General features: G+C 43.3%; 1 protein-coding gene and 1 long non-coding RNA gene across 3 annotated transcripts in view; both read right to left on the bottom strand.

Moving 5' to 3' along the window:
- LOC138977044 (G protein-coupled receptor kinase 3-like) overlaps window positions 1-22584 on the bottom strand; it is a 195907-nt gene that overhangs the window by 156990 nt on the left and 16333 nt on the right. For both annotated transcript variants that reach the window (XM_070349947.1, XM_070349948.1), the window contains exon 4: window positions 7575-7676. In XM_070349947.1, coding sequence (XP_070206048.1) covers window positions 7575-7676 — 102 coding nt within the window. The remainder of the gene's footprint in view (window positions 1-7574; window positions 7677-22584) is intronic.
- LOC138975893 (uncharacterized) lies at window positions 16892-18552 on the bottom strand. Its single transcript, XR_011458796.1, has 2 exons — window positions 17917-18552; window positions 16892-17359 (listed from the first exon to the last, which is right to left on the bottom strand). It is a non-coding gene; the product is annotated as an uncharacterized lncRNA (long non-coding RNA).

Here is a 22584-nt window from a genome sequence, read left to right as displayed (position 1 = left end):
TCTCAAAAGGGAAGGAGTCTTAGATCGGAGGGTCTTAAACGCGGGATTCCACTGTAAAACTAATAACAAGAAAAGCAAATGCTTTCTACGATTCTCCTTCGTTATGTCCATAAGGGTTTTGTAGATCTTAAAAGGAGGATTCCACTACTTATGACCCCGTCAACCCCCCCCCCCCCCCTTAAAAAACAAAAACAAATAAAAGCTGTTCCACATTCATAAAATAATGTTCAAGAGAACTTTATACTGACCAAATGATTGAGACAAACTTGATCCATAATATGTGACCTGTATCAATCCATTCCACTCTAAGAATATTTCACATATTCAAACCAACCTCCTTCCCACTACCAGCACTAGCATGACATACTCAACATCCACCAAATTATTTTTGGAAACAAAATCTGTTTAGTTTTTTTTAACAAGAATCATAATAATTACATGACTTCCCTTCTTTGTCTCTGTTATTCTAGTGAGCAAATATCCCGCGATATTGCTCCGTAGGCCTAAAGTTCGGCCATGACCTAGGCAAATAACTTGCGCAGCCGCAGACACAAGAAAAAGGAAATCTTTTATGAAATGATGATGTTTTCAAAGGAAGCTTCAAAAACACCTGTGATAATGTCAACATTAAGTTTTTTATAATTGAAAATGACCCCGCTGTGACCCCAATTTTGACGAGGGTCAATCAAACAGGAGTCAAGTCGGGAGATCATCAAACCCAAGAAGTGTGCAAAGTTTCAAAGGTCTTGCTTCAAAAACATCCGAGATAACGTCAACGTGAAGTTTTCATGATTCGAACATGACCCCGCTGTGACCCCAAAATTTGACGAGGGTCAACCAAACTGGTGTCACTTCGTGAGATCATTAAACCCTAACAGTGTGCAAAGTTTCAAAGTTCTAGCTTGAAAAACATCTGAGATAACCTCAACATTTTTTGTCCACGACCAGCAGGCTGTCCATACCGACGGACACAGATGAATACTATCCGAGATGACCTCAACGTGAAGTTTTTTGTCGACGAACACTGCTCCGTACTTAGACTTACCGATTACTTAGGGGAGTCAAAAATGATATTTTTGTTCCTTTTCTGACCCAAACTGGACACACTGTGACCTTGAAATTTGGCAACGGTCAATCAGACTCATATCTAGAGGTCATCAAACCCTAGAAGTGTGTACAGTTTCATATTTCTGGCTTCAATTATATTCGAGAAAATAATAATTTTCCATGTTTTGGCCCAAACAAAACCCTGTCATTACCTTGAAATTTGAATAGGGTCAACCAGACTTGGGTCATGTTGGGCGGTCATCAAACAGTGAAACCCCAAAAGCGGTTTAACTTTAAGCTTCAGAGCTCTATTTTTTTTTTTAAAGAAGAAACTAATAATTTGACGTGAAAATTAAATTTGACAAAGGTCAACCACACTTGCGTCATGGCTTGAGGTCATTAAACCCTGAATTTTCCGTTAAGCTGGCTGCACAGAGCTTTAGCACTGAGTTTTCGGTAAAGACTCACGCAGTGCGTGCGTGAGTAATATGGATCAGAAACGAACTATCTGCTACTCCTGGAGCTCAACAGACATTGAAGAAAATGACAATTTTACCCTTTGACCCGAACTCGATCCTACTTTGACCAGGAAATATGACAATGTGAGGACCGACCAGACTAGAATCATGTCCAAAAGTCTCAAACCTTTGGACGATTTAAAGATCTAAGCATCAAAATCTTTTCAGATCCAACTGAAAACCCATCTTCACCCATGTTTACTCTTCATTCCTTTTAAAAACACTATGCAACATTTTCAATATTTGTGCTCATACATTTGCTCTGGTGGTGGCAATGTGGGTGTGAGTGAGAGAGTGTGTAAGTGAAGAGAGAGAGAGAGTGTGTGTGTGTGGGTGTGTGTGTGTGTGTGTGTGTGTGTGTGTATTTTTTTGTGTCAGTGCGTGTCAGTGCGTGCGTGCATGTACACGCGTGTGTTTCGTGTGTCTGTGTGTTTGTGTGTTTTAAGCGATAGTGGTTGAGCTATTTATGTACTAGAATGAATACCCGCTTCGCCGGGTACCCGGCTTCGCCGGAAAGAAGTAGAGCCGAATGATACCCGGCTTTGCCGGGAAGAAGTAGAGCCGAATACCCGGCTTCGCCGGGAAGAAGTAGAGGAATACCCGGCTTCGCCGGGATGAAAGTGTTGTGGACAGTGACCTTCTAAAAATAGTAACGGGAATATCCGGCTTTGCCGGGATGAAAGCGTTGTGGACAGTGACCTAAAAATAGTAACGGGAATATGGATTGACGCCACACGAAGGAAGGGAGATAAACGCAAAACACTGGAGAAGATAAGGAAGAGTTACTGGGAATGGATCTGGGAAGATAAACAGAAAAACCAAAATCGGTTCAGCGCTGCGCGCTGAGAGCACGTGTTGAAAATTCTACCTGAATATGCCCACCAAATTTGAAGCAGATCCATTGAGAACTTTGGCCGTGCATCGCGAACACACACACACACACACACACAAGTTGTATATATATATAGACTAGAGGAATACCCGGCTTCGCCGGGGTGAATCGCGAGACAGAGACAGACAGCGTGGCGGTTCACCACAATCACCTTTGAAGGCGAAGTCCTGTCAAACGGGATTGAGAATTTTAGAGCTTATTTCTTAGCCCTATATTATCTGTTGTGGCTTCTCAAATGCCAGAACATACAGACAGACAAAAGCCGCTAGACCCCATCACAAACAGAACTCTATAATCCACAGGTGTTGCTTACACACACACACAAACACAGAGAAGCCGTATATATATATATGTATATCTATATCTATAAATATATAGAGATAGGTGACAGTGTATTTTTCGCGTGGCTATAAATTGATTCGACCTTTTCACTTTGACAGTAAGAACAACTTACGGGTGCAAGGGAAGCGTTCTGGACAGCGCAGTGACATTCTAAAAATAGTAACGTAGACTGAAACGGGAATATGGATTGAAGCCACACGAAGGAAGGGAGATAAACGCAGGGGATATAGCTCAGTTGGTAGCGCGCTGGATTTGTATTCAGTTGGCCGCTGTCAGCGTGAGTTCGATCCCAGGTTCGGCGGAAATTTATTTCACAGAGTCAACTGTGTGTGCAGACTCTCTTCGGTGTCCGAACCTCCCCCCGTGTACACTACATTGGGTGTGCACGTTAAAGATCCCACGATTGACAAAAGGGTCTTTCCTGGCAAAATTGCTTAGGCACAGTTAATAATTGTCTACCTATACCTGTGTGACTTGGAATAATAGGCCGTGAAAGGTAAATATGCGCCGAAATGGCTGCAATCTACTGGCCGTATAAAATTTCATCTCACACGGCATCACTGCAGAGCGCCTAGAACTGTACCCACGGAATATGCGCGATATAAGACTCATTGATTGATTGATTGATTGAAAACACTGGAGAAGATAAGGAAGAGTTACTGGGAATGGTGAAATGAACAGAAAAACATAAATTGATTCGACCTTTTCACTTTGACAGTAAGAACAACTTACGGGTGCAAGGGAAGCGTTCTGGACAGCGCAGTGACATTCTAAAAATAGTAACGTAGACTGAAACGGGAATATGGATTGAAGCCACACGAAGGAAGGGAGATAAACGCAAAACACTGGAGAAGATAAGGAAGAGTTACTGGGAATGGTGAAATGAACAGAAAAACCAAAATCGGTTCAGCGCTGCGCGCTGAGAGCACGTGTTGAAATATCTCATCGATGATATTGTGTCCGGGGTGTAGCTGAATACGGTGTCCAAATTTGAAAAAGATCCACCGAGAACTTTGGCTTTGGTGTGTCGGTATGGGGGCTCGGGTAGCTCAGGTGGAACCAAAATCGGTTCAGCGCTGCGCGCTGAGAGCACGTGTTGAAATATCGACCAGGTTGTGTCCTGTCCCGGGTGTACCTGAATATGCCCACCAAATTTGAAGCAGATCCATCGAGAACTTTCGCGCACACACACACACACACACAGACAGACACAAGTCGTATATATATATAGATAGATAATGAATATTTGTACTTGTGTGCAATGTATTTTGAAATTCATGCATGCGTATTGAAAACTTTGTAAATTGTATTAGTTTATTTCAATGTGAATAATTATTTTACCTGGTAGTAGTATGTGGGTTAAAACTTTGTAAAGTGTATAAGTATATTTCAATGTACATTATTTGCTTTGGAATTGTGTACAGAATACCCGCTTCGCCGGGTAGCCGGCTTCGCCGGGAAGAAGTAGAGCCGAATACCCGGCTTCGCCGGGTGCCCGGCCTTGCCGGGTGAGTGGCGCACCGTACGCCGGCTTCGCCAGGTACCTGGCTTCGCCGGGTGAGTGGCGCACCGTACGCAATTGACGCCACACGAAGGAAGGGAGATAAACGCGCAAAACACTGGAGAAGATAAGGAGCGTTGTGGACAGTGACCTTCTAAAAATAGTAACGGGAATATGGATTGAGCGTTGTGGACAGTGACCTTCTAAAAATAGTAACGGGAATATGGATTGGCGCCACACGAAGGAAGGGAGATAAACACAAAACACTGGAGAAGATAAGGAAGAGTTACTGGGAATGGATGAACAGAAAAATCAAAATCGGTTCAGCGCTGCGCGCTGAGAGCACGTGTTGAAAATTTTCATCGACCAGATTGTGTCCGGGATGTACCTGAATATGCCCACCAAATTTGAAGCAGATCCATCGAGAACTTTGGCCGTGCATCGCGAACACACACACACACACACACACACACACATACACACACACACAGACAGACAGACACAAGTCGTATATATATATACATATAGATAGATAGATAATGAATATTTGTACTTGTGTGCCATGTATTTTGAAATTCATGCATGCGTATTGAAAACTTTGTAAACTGTATTAGTTTATTTCAATGTGAATAATTATTTTACCTGGTAGTAGTATGTGGGTTAAAACTTTGTAAAGTGTATAAGTATATTTCAATGTACATTATTTGCTTTGGAATTGTGTACAGAATAATTTATTTATGTAAGTTTTTGTGAGGCACTTAAAACTATTTTTCGATTTGTGCCACATAAATATCAAAACAAAAGTAAGTTCTTTATCACTTTTTGTCAACCTGGCGCTGACTTCATCAAGATGCTCATATAATATCCTCATTATTATTAAAACAAGAAAATCAAATGGTTTATACGACTTCCCTTCGTCAAGTGAGCGAAATTTGGAGGCTCTAGCTTCAAAAACATCAGGAAAATCCTCAATGTTAAGTTTTTAGGAACCGAACATGGCCCCGATGTGACCCCAAAATTGGACAAGGGCCAACCAAGCTGGGGTCATGTCAGGAGATCATCAAACCATGGAAGTGTGTTCAAAGTTTCTAAGCTCCAGCTTCAAAAACCTCCGAAATAACCTCAACATTAATTTGTTTGTCTACGGCCCGCCGGACCGCCTAACACTGCTCATTACACTCTCCTGATTACTCAGGGTAGTCAATTTTAAGTTTTGATTATTGTTAACCAGACTTAACCCAAGACAAGTCAACCAGACTAGGGTTTTGATAAAAAGAAAGTTGAATAAAATGATAATTTGTCTTTTTCTTTTACCCAAACTTTGACCTTGAAATTTGACTAGTCAACCAGACTTGATTCATGTCTGGAGGTCATCAAATCCTAGAAGTGACAGTTGAGTTCAAAGCTCTAGCTTGTAAAACGTTCAAGACATTAATTTTCCATATTCGGATCCAAACATGACTCCACGGAGACCTTCACATTTGCGGTACCAGACTTCGGTAATGTCAGAATGTCATCCAACCTTAGAACTAGAAGTGTGTAAAGTTTCAACAATTTTCTAATTGTATGACCCAAACATGACCCCGCTGTGACCCTTGAACCAGACTCGGTTGGGAGGTCATCAAACTCTAGAAGCTTGCAAAGTTTCAAAGGTCTAGGTTAAAAAACATCCTTAAAAACCTTAACGTAAGTTTAATGAACATGACCCTGCTGTAACACTGAAACCTGACGAGGGTCAGCCAGACACTATTCATGTAGGGAAATCATCAAACACCAGAAGTTTTAGAAACTTGTTAGGCAGTTTCGAAGCTCTAGCTTAATAAAACATTTGAGACAATCTCAATTTAAGTTTTTTGTTCACAGCCCTCCATAAGGACGGACACTGCTGATTACTGGCATGGGAATGACTGAGAGGAAAAAACTCTGAAATCTAGGGGTCCCCCCGGAAAACATTTTTTATCACGATCAAAATCTATGCAATCTGAGAAGGTTTGGGCATATAATCAAACTTTTTTCTGATAAACAAATAGGAATTTAACCTGCAACTTAAAAAACAAGAAGGGCAAAGCCCATACGACTCACATGCTTGACCTTGACCTTTACATGACCTTGACCTTCAGAGTCAAGGTCAAATAACTAAACCTAGCAATGACATCATACACTAAGAACTGCTTTACACATTTTTCCTACCAAAATACATGTGACCTTGACCCAAGGTCAAGGTCATCCAAGGTCATGCAACACAAAGCTGTTAATTCAAGACATAGGAAGTACAATGGTGCTTATTGGCTCTTTCTACCATGAGATATGGTCACTTTTAGTGGTTCACTACCTTATTTTGGTCACATTTCATAAGGGTCAAAGTGACCTTGACCTTGATCATATGTGACCAAATGTGTCTCATGATGAAAGCATAACATGTGCCCCACCTAATTTTTAAGTTTGAAACAGTTATCTTCCATAGTTCAGGGTCAAGGTCACTTCAAAATATGTATACAATCCAACTTTGAAGAGCTCCTGTGACCTTGACCTTGAAGCAAGGTAAACCAAACTGGTATCAAAAGATGGGGCTTACTTTGCCCTATATATCATATATAGGTGAGGTATTCAATCTCAAAAACTTCAGAGAAAATGGGAAAAATGGGGAAAATAGCTGTTTTTTAGACAACATTTATGGCCCCTGCGACCTTGACCTTGAAGCAAGGTCAAGATGCTATGTATGTTTTTTGGGGCCTTGTCATCATACACCATCTTGCCAAATTTGGTACTGATAGACTGAATAGTGTCCAAGAAATATCCAACGTTAAAGTTTTCCGGACGGCCGGACGGCCGGCCGGCCGGCCGGCCGGCCGGCCGGCCGGACGGACGACTCGGGTGAGTACATAGACTCACTTTTGCTTCGCATGTGAGTCAAAAATCATGTTATGCCCCCGATGCAATGATACATAAATATTACTTTGTTGCTAAAAATTGATGAATGCTCACACTTTTAGTCAACACAATGATAAATTTGTATCTGATAAAACTCATCTTTATTCTCTCTCTGTCGATGAAGAAGTTATGCACACACTGTCTTTAGTATGTTTCTCAAAACAGAGACAATATAAAATGCTCTTGCGACTTTTGAAGTTTTGACTTTTTTCTTTCCTCTGAAATTTGTTTTTCCTCTGAAATTGTAGTTCTAAACCTCTGAAATAAGCGGATCCAAGGACCATTCCCATGCCTGTGATTAGTAAGACTCCCTGATACTCAGGTGGGTAACAAATGTACGTACATGTGACTGAGACAAGAGTTCCCTCATGATGAACTGGTCATATGTCTGTTTGCCATCCCGTATCCGTTCTTCGTCTGTCTCAAGTTTTTCAAACCTCTTTATCTGCAAAGAAGCACAACAATATATATATATATATATTTATATATACACATGAACATTTGTAGCACAGTGACTCCAAGCAAACTTCTCTCAAGAGGGGAGTTTTGCCGGTGCTTGATTGTGTTAGTGTGAGTGTATGTGACTGCTAAAGCTCAGTGCAAGATTTCCCATACCCCTACTTTTTCGGTTTGTCTGTGTCATAATTTTAGAATGAGGTAGTCTTCCATCAATCCAATAAAGCCATACATATTTCACACATACCTCTCTCTCTCTATCTAAAAGTAAAACAAAGCAAACAAACAAAAACATTCTAAGTTAAAGTAAATGTATCATCTGATATGCTTAACAAATTACTTCTATCAATGGAAGAAATCAAACCAATGTTGTGATTTTAACATTGTTGTGGGTGTTTTTCCCTCGGATTAGTGGAAGCAACAACCAAACATATCTAAAGAAAAGGAAAATTTTGAATGTTATAAACTATGAAAAGAAACAAAGTCATGTTACACCTGCCATGATAGTATTTGGGCGTTTCCGTTGATTGATAATCGAAAATGTCAATAATAAATTTTCATTTGATTTGATTAATATACTTACCCAATTCTCATAAATGCATTGACAATGATCTCACATGCTAGGTGTCGAAGGGTGGTAACCAAGTTAAAAACAGACGCCATGGCCGTTGCTATGGCATGCCCTTGACCTTGGTTACCCATCATGCCCCTCGCACCACGTGTGCGCTGGCTTCCTGCCTTGTCATTCGAGACTCCCAAAATCCCTTAGGAAATTAAGTAGCGGGGAAGGTAGGGTGGGTATTAACTATGAGAATTGGGTAAGTATATCAATCAAATGAAAATTTATTATTGACAATTTCGATTAAATTACATATTCTTACCGCAATTCTCATAAATGCAGATTCCTCCTATAGGTGGAGGGTACTTACTTATGTCCTAGAGAGGACTTGACCTGCTCAGACTAACGCGGGCAATGAACTAGTCCCGTCAAGTCGAGTGCAGGAGACATCTCATAGTTAGAAATTAATAAAGACGTCTTCTGATCTAGGCTGTTCATATAACCTCGCCTAGGCGACCTTGCCAGAGAAGAAGCCCAGGCCCCGGACTCACGTACCCTGGTCTCTCTTGTGGGGAGAAACCCCTAACCTTATAAGAGTGAGATAAGGAAGCCACTCTGATAAGGCTAGTAAAGGATATCATCAGATGCCCGTAGGCGATGATGAATAAGAACAAAAGAAAAACGGCCAAAATGAAGGAAGGCCTAGGAGGGAGTCCATGCTCTAGTTACTATGATCTGGTCGAAGCCAGAGGGAAAACTATCCAAGCACAGCCCCCCCCCCCCCCCCTTTTCTTTTCACCTTAACTCTTGCATCTCATCAGAGAGGCTAGCAATAAAGAAGAAGAAGGCCCTTGTCTTCAATAGAAACGAAAGTAGTAAAACTTAGTATCGGTGCGAACATTGCACTATACCTGTCTCTACCTCTCAGCTTGAAGAAGGGGGGCAATTTCCATCCGGACCAGAAGTATAGCTCTCCGGGGAGCGGGGTACTGATGGAGTTGCGTTAGAGCCAACCACAGTACCATAGTGTCCATGAGGTAGAGACCAGACAGTACATAATGAACCAGAGACAAGATGGTTTGTCTCTTGTTCGCTGGAAATAGGCAGGAGAAAAGGGCATTGTGAGAAGTGTCCTGCTGCCCGCCATGCTTATTCCGGGAGTTTCTAGACTTCTTCACCGAAGAGCTGTAGAATATATCTTAATACCGAAAACTGCCTGAATCCCTAGCGAAGGATTCAATCTTAGGAGGGTAAAGAGCTCCTCTGGGAGGTGCTCCTTTATACCCTGAGGGCGCGGGGCTTAGGAAGTCTTCTTGCCCTTAGCATAGATTGCTGAGTAAGAGAACGACCGTTGTGGCTTCTGTGAATGGAGCACTAAGCCAAAAGTTTCATCTGTTCTGAGTTTACTCTGGCCCTTGCTGAGCAGTGTGGCCACGTCATTCTCAGAAGAGTCATCGCAGGAAGTAGTGACGCAGTCATGGCTCCTATGCGTGAACAAAGAAGCGTCTCTGCCGTAGGTGACAACTCAAAAGACGCATGCCCGACATCCTGTAGGGAGGAGAAGGAGGCGTCGTTAAAAAAAACACCTGCGTTCTAGTTGAACGGTTTGGGGAGTAGGGCGAAAAGTTCCGGGAGGATCGGAAATGTCGTCCTAAGCAGAGAAAACGTATTAAGCTAGTTGCGTGAAGACTTAGTCCGAGCAGGCCTGAAGTCATCCGATATGGAAGGGGGGTGGGGCGGAATGGCCGTCCAAAGAGATCCCCCTTCCGGAAAAACAACAACTAGATGAACCTCTGCCGCTTTTCCCTGGCTTGCTAAAAAAGCAGTAGGAAAAATGCGTGGTTGGCCTCCTCCGCGTAGGAGAACTGAGTCCCCAAGAGCGGAGGAAGTGACCTGCCAACGTTCAGCCTCCAGCGGAGAAGCTGATGGGTATCCATCGCTGAGCCCCCGCATATGAACCCCGTGACCCAAAGCAGCTTGCAGCCTAAGCCTCGTTGAACTATTCATTTGTTCCAAGTAAACCTTAGAAAGCAATAAAGCCACGTCATTCACGGAAGTGTTGTGTGGAAGTGTTGTGTGACATTTATGAAACGTCATCTTCCTCTGAACCAGCGGCGTGACGGAGGCTGCCCGCCCGTCTGAAGATAGCCACTGGCCACGGAGGCGCCTGGCCCTGTGCATGCCGCAATGGCCGTGCAGGCCTAAAATCGCCCGAGGAGGAGGGGTTTTGGGGAGGCCTAGTCGCCCCTGGAGGACCATCCTCCGAAATATGTCTCAACACAAAGTCCGACGCTTTCAACATGTTTGAAGAAAGTCAGAAGGAAGAGCGGAACGGTTGTCGTCCTCCTCGTAGGAGTCAGAGCGCTCTCGTGTGGAGGACCTGTCCAGCAAAAGGTCAGAGTCCACCTGAGTAACAGGCTTACCACCGCTTGTGCAAGCAATAGTTCAGCTTCAACCCTATCCTGCCTCAAGGGAGGGAGAGGGTGGGTAGCTGTCGCCACCTCCTGCTGAAAGGGCGGAGAAGAGAGTGTCTGCGGGGTAGCCTGCTAAGTCCACCCGTCTCCCTATGCTGTGAAAGCGAGAGTCTAGCTACACTCCTATCCTGCCTCGAGGGAGGAAGGGGGTGGGAAGTTGTAGCAGCGTCCTGCCGAAAAGGAAGGGGTGAGAGGGTATGCCACGCAGCCTGGAAAGGTCGTTCATACTCCCCATAATGCTAAAGTCGTCACAAAGCTTCACCCCTGTCACCGCATCTTAGCCCCTATTGTTCCAGCTGAACAGGCTGGAAGAAGTAGGTATGCCCAGTCGTAGCAACAGGCCTTGTAATTGTATAACTTCCTTGCTGTGCTGTGTGACGCCAATCTTCACTCCTCCCCTGCCCGAGAGCGGAGGGGGTGTGTTTCAAAAATCAGTGAAGCCAAGCCACCCTGTATCCTGCCTGACTAGCGGAAGGGGGGTGGTTGGCTGTGACAACCAACGTTCGGTCCATGAGCATAGACCAGAGGGAACGCTGTTGACTAGAGACTACTACCTCAAAGTGCGGGTATCGCCCGCTGCTGTGGCATGTGGTTAGCAATAGCGGGAGACTCTAGAAATCTGAATTGAGAGTCTGCGCGCTGGCCTGAAATCATCCGCGGCTGAGGGGGGGTGGAGCGGCATAGCCGTCTGAAGCCACCACCCCTTCCGGGAAATACTTAGCCACCACAGCCGCCGCTTTCTGCATAGCTTGCCGAAAATCAGACGGCGGAGCTCTGCAAGCGTCATCCTCCACAGAGGAATCCGAATCCCCAAGCGCGGAGGCGTCTAGCCACTCGAGCGGGGAGTCGGGTGAATCACAGCACTGTAACCCCTGTTGTTCTAGCACTAGGCTGAAAGGGGGTGGTGTGCTCAGTCGTTGCATGACGCCACGCTTCACCGCTCTCCTGCCCCGAGGGCGGATGGGTAGCTTAAACAGCCACCAGCCTCCCATACTCCACCTGCTGTGCGAGTGGCTAATCCCAGTCCCTCTATACAGCCACGAGGGCGGAAGAGGGCGGGTAGTTGTCACACTGTCATGCTTGACAGGCGGGTAAGCAGTGGGGTGTGACCAAGCCTGAAACGGCTGCGTGTAAACCCTGTGCTGTGAACTCGCCAGGCTAGCTTGAGCCCTGTCACGCCCCTAGGAGGGGGAGAGGGTGGCTAGCCAAAACAGCATCCTGCCTCAGAGGCGGAAAGGACGGGGCATAGCCGTCCGAAACGCCCACCCCTTCCGGGAAGTACTTAGCGCCCGCTCTCTGCATTGCCAGCCGAAAATCAGAAGGCAACGCTGTGCGTTCATCATCCTCCACAGAGGAATCTGAATCCCCAGGCACGGAGGCGTCTAGCCACTCGGGCGGGGAGTCGGGTGAATCAGCGCACTGCACCCCCTGTTGCTCTAGCTGACTAGGCTGAGAGAGGTAGGTGTTACCCGTCGCTGTGTGCCACCAAGCTTCACCGCTCTCCTGCCCCAAGGGCGGAGGGGTGTGTGTAGCTGAAACCAGGTTGTGACCCCTCCCCTAGAGGGAGGGACGTGGGTCTGTCAGCAAACTGATCCTCACCACGTAAACCCGTAAACCCATACGAGCACCCTTACCGTGCCCCCCCAATCCCCCCTCCCGAAGGTAGGGGGGCTGCATAACCGTCTCAGTCGTGCTCAAGGCAAGCTGAGAGGCCAGAGGCAGGCAGGAAACTGACCCCCCCTCCGGTGCCTGCGATCTACCGCAGTTCTACCAGAGGCAGAAAGGGCAGAACCAGGCTGGCCTGATGCAACCGAGGCAGAAGGTGCCAGCCGGGCCAGCGAGGAGCTGTCCCCCACGGAGGGGTGGAGAGCGGAGACTGCCGAGCGTGCTTCCATCTGCTGAGCAATAAAATCAAACATTTCTGCCTTAAGCATCCCTAGATCGAGAGAAGACAGCTGATTCTCTTTAGTTGTGGGCTTGGGAGAAGAAGCAACAGTAACAGAAGGAATTGATACCAAACAGGTAGTATTATTTCCTGGGTCATCAACCCGAACGACGAGAAGTTCGACCTCCTTCTTAGACCTGCCTTTGCCTTTAGCTTTCTTAGGGGGGGCTAACAAGCTTATCTCCTTCCTGCCTCGCACTAAGCTTCTGTTTACTAGCGTCCTTGAATCTTGAAATGGCGGCTAGCTAACCACAGTCACCCTTTTTAACCCAATTGTTTTTGGGAGTGACTGGAAAACAGAAGCGAGCAATAACAAATGAAAGAAAAACGGAAAGGTCTCACCACAATGAAGGGTGAGGACGAACAGGTAAAGCCTCACAAAACCAGTGGTCCAAAGACAGTAGGCTTGAGAAGGCCGAGAGTGAGCAGTCAAAATTCGAACGTCCTGTCATGGGGTGTCAAAAATCGAGAATGACAAGGCAGGAAGCCAGTGCACACGTGGTGCGAGGGGCATGATGGGTAACCAAGGTCAAGGGCATGCCATAGCAATGGCCATGGCGTCTGTTTTTAACTTGGTTACCACCCTTACAAGGGCAGGTAATTTGAGTAGTTTTTCGACACCTAGCATCTGAGATCATTGATGAGAATTGCGGTAAGAATATGTAATAGACCTTTTTCGTATAACCTTTGCCCCCAGCGTTTCGACCAATCAGATTTTAGGGCACGGCAGCCTCTCTCTGATAACCGGAACTAGGGGGCAATAGGTGCCTCGCCTGAAATACCTCTTTCACTTTCGGTGCTCGAAGTACTATTGCCAGAGGATTACTTTGAGAAATTCTGCAAGAAAACGGATTATCTTGTTCAAAATCATGAACAAAAAGTCAAGGACATGCACGAAGGTATGGTTTGAAACGGCTATTGGTGGTATATGGACGAAAGACTTGGCGAACTTCCCCTGCACAAGCGAAGCAGAGGTGATCGACCACAGATCTACAGATCTCTGGATCAACTTTCTTACTGATACTACTGCGTCTACGTTCGACAAGTTATACGACGCATCCAGCGCAAAGAATGCGAAACCTTGGGGTAAACAATAGACATACTGTGTGCATACAATGTCTTTCTGCATGGCACAACAGCTAGTAAGCAACTGTGGTGATCAGACTCAGAGCGAGTGTGCTGACGTCAATGAAGCAGACTCGCAACGAAGAGTGTGCTGTAGTGACGCTGACCGGACAGGCACTTGGAACCTACTGCGAGTGTATTGCTGGGTAAGTGTTGTTGGCCTTGTTTGTTTTGTGGGATTAACTTGATGGCTGCGTTACTTGGTATCTTACACAATCAGTTTTCATACTCAGTCATATAATGCATGACACACAAAGTGACAAACACACACAGAGATTCATAATTCTCTACTGAAAATGTCTGCATGCAAAAGCTGTCTTTTTTGACAAAGTTATGAGCAGCATGTTTATGTAATTTCAATCAGTATCTCCAGGAGACCATGCCATGTTGGCTAGGCATGTTCAATATACCAGGTACCTGAGTGCGGAGTTTTATTTAATGTGTGTACACATGAGTTTGTGAATCCTCTTGTCAATGAAGGTTATCACTGCAGTAAGATCACATTCCATTCTGAGCCGGTATATATTTTATAGATATCAACAGCATGCGCTTACAAGCTCTCTGTTGGAATTCCTAGGAAAGATAAAGTTAATTATTATTAGCAGGCTAAGGAAAATCAAGATGACACAAACGGAATTTGATTGTGTGTTGTTGTTTTTACCCAGAAAGGACAGTCTTGCAACCATGTGGCTGCCACACTTGTTGCTGCTTCACACTACATGGCTGAAGGAATCGACACTGTGCCAGCAGATAAAACTTGTACACACTACAAATGTATGCGGAAGGGGCATGCTGCCAAGAAAACTGCACCAGCTGCTCTCGATGACATACAAATTGGTAAGTAAGTTTGTATAATAATTAATATTAAGGAAATTAGGGTTGCGTTACCTAGAGGTTTACATCAGAGTGTGATTTATTTTTTTCAGAACAGAAGTCTCAAAGTTAAAATATAGAGCTTGTTAACTACAACAGCTACAAGACTGGGGAAAGAGAAACAGTGATATTTAGAAAGTGCATCATCAAAAAACTATGCATTTTACATTTAGTCAAGAGACGAGGGCGGTGGTGTATGTTTGTGTGTAGAGCAATTTCTGGAAAACTACAACATTATGTTTAGGTTAGAAACAAACCAGCCCTGAAAGTGGCAAGTATTTTACTCGCCATAGTGAGTAGAAGCATGCAACTGGTGAGTAGAAGTGTCCATCTACTCGCCAAATGCGAGTGAAGATGCTGAATCAAATTGTTGGTTTGGTTCGTAAAATTTGCTCTCTGGCTGGTACGTTTTTAGAATCACTAGCCAGAGGCTAGTGCATCATTTTTTTGACTTTCAGGGCTACAAGCTTAGAAAGTTAAACAGATTTTTTTTTTAAACACAGGGAAGCGTGATTTCCTGTGGGACAGTTTTGCTACTGCGCTATGCTGGGTTGCCACTTACCTTATTCGACGTGGATGCTGGTTTTCAGCTAAGCATTGTCCTTGTGAAATGTACTGCGTTCAGTATCGTTATACATGTGAGTTTGACAGACTGGCGCAACTTGTTTTAGCATTTGTACCCAGCATAAGATTTGCTTCAGTGTCAAGTAAAAAAAAAAAATTCATTTTCAGGTATGCTTCAAGACAAGACGACTCTTCAAGGCCTCAATTTTGACCCAAGAAGTCCGGATGCAAGGAAGCGCGACTAAGAGATCTTCAACAACCGGTACCAACCGTTTGAAGGCTGCATATAGTTATGATATACTGAAGTAGGGTTTTCAAGGTGTGATATTTTTTTCCAATACCAGTTAATTAAGTTAGTAGCAACAGTTAACTGTTCTGTCAAGTGAAAAATGTATGAAGCTTTGATATGGACAGGTAAAATCAGTACTTTGTTTACAGCGAGGGAGGGTACGTAGTGCTGTCACCTCTGTGTGTGAGTTCAGGTTTAATTTTTTAAATGCCTGCAGTTAAGACAGAAGATTGTGGAAGCTGATAAGAACTTGTGTCAGAGGATAGTAAGAAGTGTTTCGGCTTCGTACGGACTATACCATCATCCAGGACTTTCGTGTATTATTCGGAGAACGTATCAGAGCCGAGGACATGTGTTGTGAACAGCGATTCTCAGTGATGAAAGTGTAGTGTGTGTAATGCCGGACTGTGTTCTTCTTCAACTTCGGAATGGCAAGGAGGTATTTTGTGAGATGTTTTATGATTTGATATCCATGTACTGATGATTTGATTCAATAGCGAAATGTTTGAAATTTTCAGTTCATTCGTTTTGTGCCATGTTTGTTGTTCAAGAGCGTGTTGTCACCATCCCTTATGAATGTGCCGATATGGACGTGTGTGTGAATGTTGGTGCAGACATGAGCGTTTGAGCGAGTGAATTTAGAAGCCCCGTGCATGAAAAAGTAATTACCGGACAACTAAATCAGCAAACATAGAAATTCATTGTCATACACATCGATCTGATCAAGGTAATAATGTTAGCACTTTTTTTTCAATTTATTTCACAGTTATTTGTTTGAGGAAATTATAATGCAATTCACTGATTTAAAAAAACATGATTACAATTGTCTCCCTTGAACAAATTTGTTTGTACAAAATTTGTTACTTACTTTTTTTTTTCCAGGCTATATCAAGGAAAATTCTTATTGAACTGATTGTGGGACCGTGCACAAGCTGACAGACTTGAACTCAAAAGTTGCAGAAGATTCTTGGTTGCGACTTTTGAGTTCAAGCCGATCAGTTTGTGCACAGTCCCAAGATTTGTCTATATTTATTTATCACTTAAAATGAAATACAGTTTTTCTTTTAATTAAACTGTAGATATGTCAAAGACTGTTTTGAATAATTTTGGGGGGTAATTTTCTTTAAGAAATAACTCAAGTGAATGCACAAATTGTGTACTAAAGTGTCGGTACAAGGGAGACAATTTGAAGCCATAAAACAAAGCAGTATATTGCATAATAATATCCTTCAATTATAACAAGAAATAAGGAATAAACGTCTCTTGACATGTTGTCTACCTAATTATCTTGATCGCATTTATTTAAAGTGGAAATCGTTATGTTCGTAAGCTCACATACAATCATTTATGAAACAAACTCGGACCAGACCAGAGATTTGATTGATAATGGGCCCTTTATTCTATACAGTACCAGAGTAAATTATATAAACCATTACATGACAAAATAAGCTTCTTGCTCTTTGGAGTGATGTGGCCTTTGGCAGCTCATCAACCCAGTAATGTAGACCTGCCTTTTTTACGAAGTAGGTACATGCATACCGAAAGATCACCATATGTGTAAAACCATACTGCAGTGTCATTTTTCAGTAGAGAATCAACAGAAAAAGAGCGTATGTTCTCCTTCAGCTTCATGTTGTCTTTCTTCAAGCCAGAAACATCTTCAGTCAGACGATTAATCACAGAGGCCTGTTATATAATTGTCATCTGCAGCTCTGCCAACTTGAGGTAGTCTGTGTTCCAATAACAATACCATCACAGGTAGTCGTGTCCCTCTTTGCAAAGGCATGATCTGGCCTTGGTCCTAAGCTCTCACTAGATGCGGAGGGCAAAGGAATGGCTGCTTCTGTAAATACAAAATCAAATGTATACATTAGCAATATAATTAGCATCAATGATCTTGTTATCAGATTACACATGCATCACACTCACAGCATTTAAGCATGAAAATACATGAGGGAAATAACTCCTGAAATTGAAAAAAAACTTAGGGGTGCGGGAGATGCTCCCCGGAAATTATTTCGGAGTGTTCTATGCAAAATCAAAATTGTAGAAATCTAGTGCTATTGTTGTTGTTACATCAATTCAATGGTACATTTCTGGGAATAAAAAAAATGATTCAGCATGAGCTTTATCGATGTCTTGAAAACTGCATCACTATCTGTATCAAGTAACCTACTTAATCTTCTCCATTCAAGAGTCGGTTGATTGAATGCACGCGGCTTGTCGAAATATGTCTAGATCTTGTTTGTTTGTTTTCTAAAATCTTGAATCTGTTTCGTGACCCTTCCTATGCATCCGTTTTGGGCTGCCGATTCATTTTAAATTTCTTATACACTGATGTAGGAAGACAATTAATTGAAGTCAGCAGATCATAAATTGATAAAAACAAACAAAGCTTACTTGGCTCTGAGTCTCTTCCAGATCCGATGATATTTTCAGCGTTGACACTGGGGGGTGGGAGCAAAACCGCTTGCTTGTTGTCGGTCTTCAGCGGACAAAGTCACGTCTCCGAACAGTACCTTGTCCTTCTGCTTGAGTCACTTGTTCTTGATGTTCTCTCAAATCCAAGATTAAGGGTGGGTACGAAGTCAACGGAGTTGGCATCGTTGATAGCCGTGCCATTGCCAGACACGAAGTGACGCGAGCAGATTTTTCAATGGCACGACAAACCCCTGTCGTCGGATTGCTTGCACCCATCGCGTCCTTCGCTGTTGCGCCTTCGCACTTGCACCCATCGGAAAGCCATGCAATGACAAATTCTGTCCACCGTATTTCTCTTTCTTCATTCCACTGTTGCACTTGCAGTTGTAAACACAACAATTTGCCTCGTCGTCTCCGCACTTTACTTTGCACCAAGCCTCGTTGTCGATTTTTCCTTTTGCCCCCTAGTTCCGGTAGATCTGACAATAAACTTCACAGCGCATGCGCCAAAATTTAAGTGAAAAAGGTCTATTTAATGCAAGAAGCATACTGGTATGACCCAGAAAACCCTCTGTGTGTGTGTGTGTGTGTGTGTGTGTGTGTGTGTGTGTGTGTGTGTGTTTGTGTGTTAGTGTGTGTGTGTGTGTGTGTGTGTGTGTGTGTGTGTGTGTGTGTGTGTGTGTGTGTGTGTGTGTGCATGCATGCGTGTGTGCATGCGTGCGCTCGTGGTGAGTGTGTGTGCATGTGCTCGTGTGATGCTATTTTGTCATCTATGCCAGGATCCACATGTCCCTCAGATACCTGCAACTGTGTGAAAGTCATAAATGCAATTAGCCGAGTCCATCCACTGTTTCTTCTGCTCATCTTTAATCCTTTTGAAATCATTAATCAAGCCATGATTCCACAACAGGTGATCAGTAATGCAATTTTACAACCGAGTTCGATGAAGTGAAGTAAGTAGCATGTTGTTGATGCACAGAGATCAAACCTCAACAACAGAATGCAAAATTGTTATTATATGCATTTGAAAATATAGTCTCGGCTAGAAATGACATATCATTCAGTTGTCTTATGACTTAAGGCTGGATCCCCTCTACCCCTGAGAGTACGAAGTAAAACTGAAATAGGCAGCTGATGCACTACTGGGGTGCGTTGGATAGGCAGAACGTTACAGAATGTTAGCAAACGTTTTCTATGCAACACAGTTTTGTTGTGGCACTCGCAAACGTTAGCGAATGTTAGCAAGCGCTCGGTACGAGTACCATTGTCTGGGGTCACTGAAGCATAACAATGGCCACCGCTCACCCAGCAAGGTCTAGACAACGGGGGTTTGTTCGGAGCGTTTTGTAACCTGCCGGAGAGGTGACTCGCCAGAAGTCATTGCACTGTACTGAGCTTGCTGTGTGACTCTCTCTCTCTTTCTCTCTCTCGCAGTCTCTCTGTCTTGCATGCTCTCTCTCTCTCTTTCTCTGCCACAAACACTCACACATATGCGAGTTACACAACAAGCTGTATTTCAATGTGTGTTTGTGTGTTTGTGTGTGCATGTGTGTGTGCATCCTGTTTTCCTTCTCTGGAGAGGAAATTGAATTTAAAATTTAACATATTTAGAGCTTTTCGTAATGTGTTATTGATATAAGCAGATTCGCGATCGTCAATATTGATTTTTCATGGTATTGTGTAATTTTTAAATTACAAAGGAATTGTTATGTAAGACAGTTTTAAGCGAGCTATCTTTCGTGGATGTATTTACTGTGCAAAAGTGTCACATGATAATCAACTTTGTCACGTTTTCATAACAAAATGGCTACGGAGCGGACGAAACTTTTTCCGTAACCAGTTGGGAGTGATGCAACAATATCACGGTCTCCTTCCCACAGCAGTCTCAAAATTTAGACTTGTTTTGACCTTAGAACAATGTCTTTATCATAACTGTGAAGAATAGAACGGAGATCACTGTCGAAGTCGGCCATTCTACAATCATGTTCGTCTTTCGTCTTTTGATCAGAAACATTAGCGAAAAATATATGGGAGATAACTCTGTATTCTTGTTTTGATAGATTTCGGCTGTTAGACACTTTCTTTCCCTGTACTCCTGTACTCAGAGAGACATGAGCGATAGCGTGGACAGATGATTATCAGAATGGTGTGTGTGTGTCTGTGTGTGCGTGTTTGATTATGTGTGTGTGTTTTTGTATGTATGTACAGCATGTGTCTGTATGTGAACGTGCCTGTGTGTCTGGTGCAAGCGCATGCAGGTGTTTGTGTATGTGTGTGTAAGAGAGCGTGCGTGTATGTGCGTGTACACAGATAAATCGAGTGTGTTTCTTCTTCTTTGTTCATGGGCTGAAACTCCCACGTTCACTCATGTTTTTGCATGAGTGAGTTTTTACCTGTACATATGACCTTTATTACCCCGCCATTCAGGCAGCCATATGCCGCTTTCGGGGGAAGCATGCTGGATATTTTCGTGTTTCTATAACCCACCGAACTCTGACATGGATTACAGGATCTTTTCCGTGCGCACTTGGTCTTGTGCTTGCGTGTACACACGAAGGGGGATAAGGCACTAGCAGGTTTTGCACATAAATTGATCTTGGAGATCGGACAAATCTCCAACCTTATCCCACAAGGAGGCCACGGCCGGGATTTGAACTCACGGCCTTCCGATTAGGAGGCCGATGTCTTATCCACTAGGCCACTGCGCCTGTCGAGTGTGATTCAAATGTCATATATATGTAATTGTGGAAGTAAAAAAAAGCTGACGTCACAGGATGGATGGACTGAAAACTGTCGCAAAATCAAATTCACACGCTTGGTTTGAGAACTATTTAGTCTAACACTGACATCTCTGTGTGCATGCATGTGTGTGCAAGCACATGTGAGCACACACTCATGTGTGTTTGTATGTTTTTTTGAATAAAAAAAAGCCTGTCTTGTGTAGCATTTCCTCACATGTATGCAGCCGTGAGTGTGTATTCACAATTATGTACAAGTTTGGGGGCTGGCAGTCTGTGAGCCACAGTACACCATAACGTAAACATTTCTTCTTTTCCTGAACATCTGCCTCTTCAACTTCAAGTCCAGTCTGTCTTCATCAGCAATGATATTCCGCTGGCTCAGGAATCAATAAAAACATTTCTGCAGAGCTAAATCCTATCTACAGACCTAATGCTAGATTCTACCCTACAGTCACAAAGGCCATAGAACTGCAAGCGGAACTGCATGGAATTCAAACAGGAATAAACAGCAAACGATCACTTCTAGTTATACATAAATGCAATACATGAAGCACAGAAAAAAATGAGCTGATAAGCTGTGTGCTGAAAGTGTAACCTAGCTGATAATACATCTTCTCTTTCCTTCTGATTTTTCTGTGTGTCCGTTTCATTTCACCTTTTTGCCCCTTGTGTAATTAGTGGTACACAATGTACCATCTTTACATCACACACACTGTTGTCTGTACTGTGATAGCTGGGGTAGAGGTAAGTGATAATAACATACAGGCAGCATACATCCCATCAATCAGCAATCTGATTTTGGGCGTTGGCAGTACATTAACTATTTATTGATCCATTGCAGACTGACAGAATTGTAAGTGCTTCCGGGCACAGTTCTTTGTATGCAAGTTACAAGCAATTCACACACCCAGGAAATATGAGAATTTCCATTACTATTCACTTGTGAATTGAGATTGGTTAGGAAATACATACCATATGTCTGAAGTTGTCAGAAACTATGCATATTTTGTGATGTACCCCTTTGTTAGTGTTAGTTTACTGTTAGTGTTACACAGATTTCCTGAACAACTTTATAAATCAAAATGTAGAAATAAGACATGTAATACAGACTATCATTAACTGATATTGACAAGTGAGGACTGAAATGCCCCTTCATAAAGTGTAAACTAAGTGAGTTGTTTTACACTGTTCAAAAGTCATAAGATGAACATAAATGAATTGAAAGTTTTTTTCTCAGACATAGACATGAACAAATCAGGGATGAAGTTAGGCATCAGCCATCTCAAATGTATGATTCACATAGCCGATGGAGGTCAGATGTCGATTAGCGATACGTCTTGTGCACGGGTCTAAATTTGTGTGTCAGGGGTCAATTGGTTTGACTTGAACTTGACGTTTGTGTTTCTCCAAACGTCTGTGTATCGAAACACAGATACACGCACTCCATGACTTTGTAAGAAGACAAAACATATCGCTAGGTTTCATTTGTTTGTGATGAATTTATGACCTTTCATGAAGTAGTTTTGTTTTTTGTTTACTTGTGCCAGTTTGCCAGTTCGTTTTTGGAACTTTGCAAAGCAGTGTTGTCTGTCTAGGTCTGGGGAAACGCCAATAAAAAGAGCCGAAGAATCCCCGAGCGTTTTTATTGGGTTTGCTTTTGATTATCCATGTATATATAACTTGCTTCCTGCAACTATGGTAACCGGGGATTTATTGCATGGGGAACATGAGATTTATTTCCCAGGTGTTTGTGAATGAAAACTCGTGAAAATGATGACAAGATCACATAGCGGGCAGCTTCAAGCAAAATGCCCATGTCATCACAGATCAATGACTGACCCCAACATGGACGTTGGTGGTTGGTTATGGTTTTTTAACGTCCCGACAAGTACAACTGATATGGCTA

This window comes from Littorina saxatilis, linkage group LG9 (assembly GCF_037325665.1).
Source record: "Littorina saxatilis isolate snail1 linkage group LG9, US_GU_Lsax_2.0, whole genome shotgun sequence".
Classification (NCBI taxonomy): Eukaryota; Metazoa; Mollusca; class Gastropoda; order Littorinimorpha; family Littorinidae; genus Littorina; species Littorina saxatilis.
The sequence above is the reverse complement of the archived record's forward strand: the minus strand, read 5'-3'. Positions and strand labels throughout refer to the sequence as shown.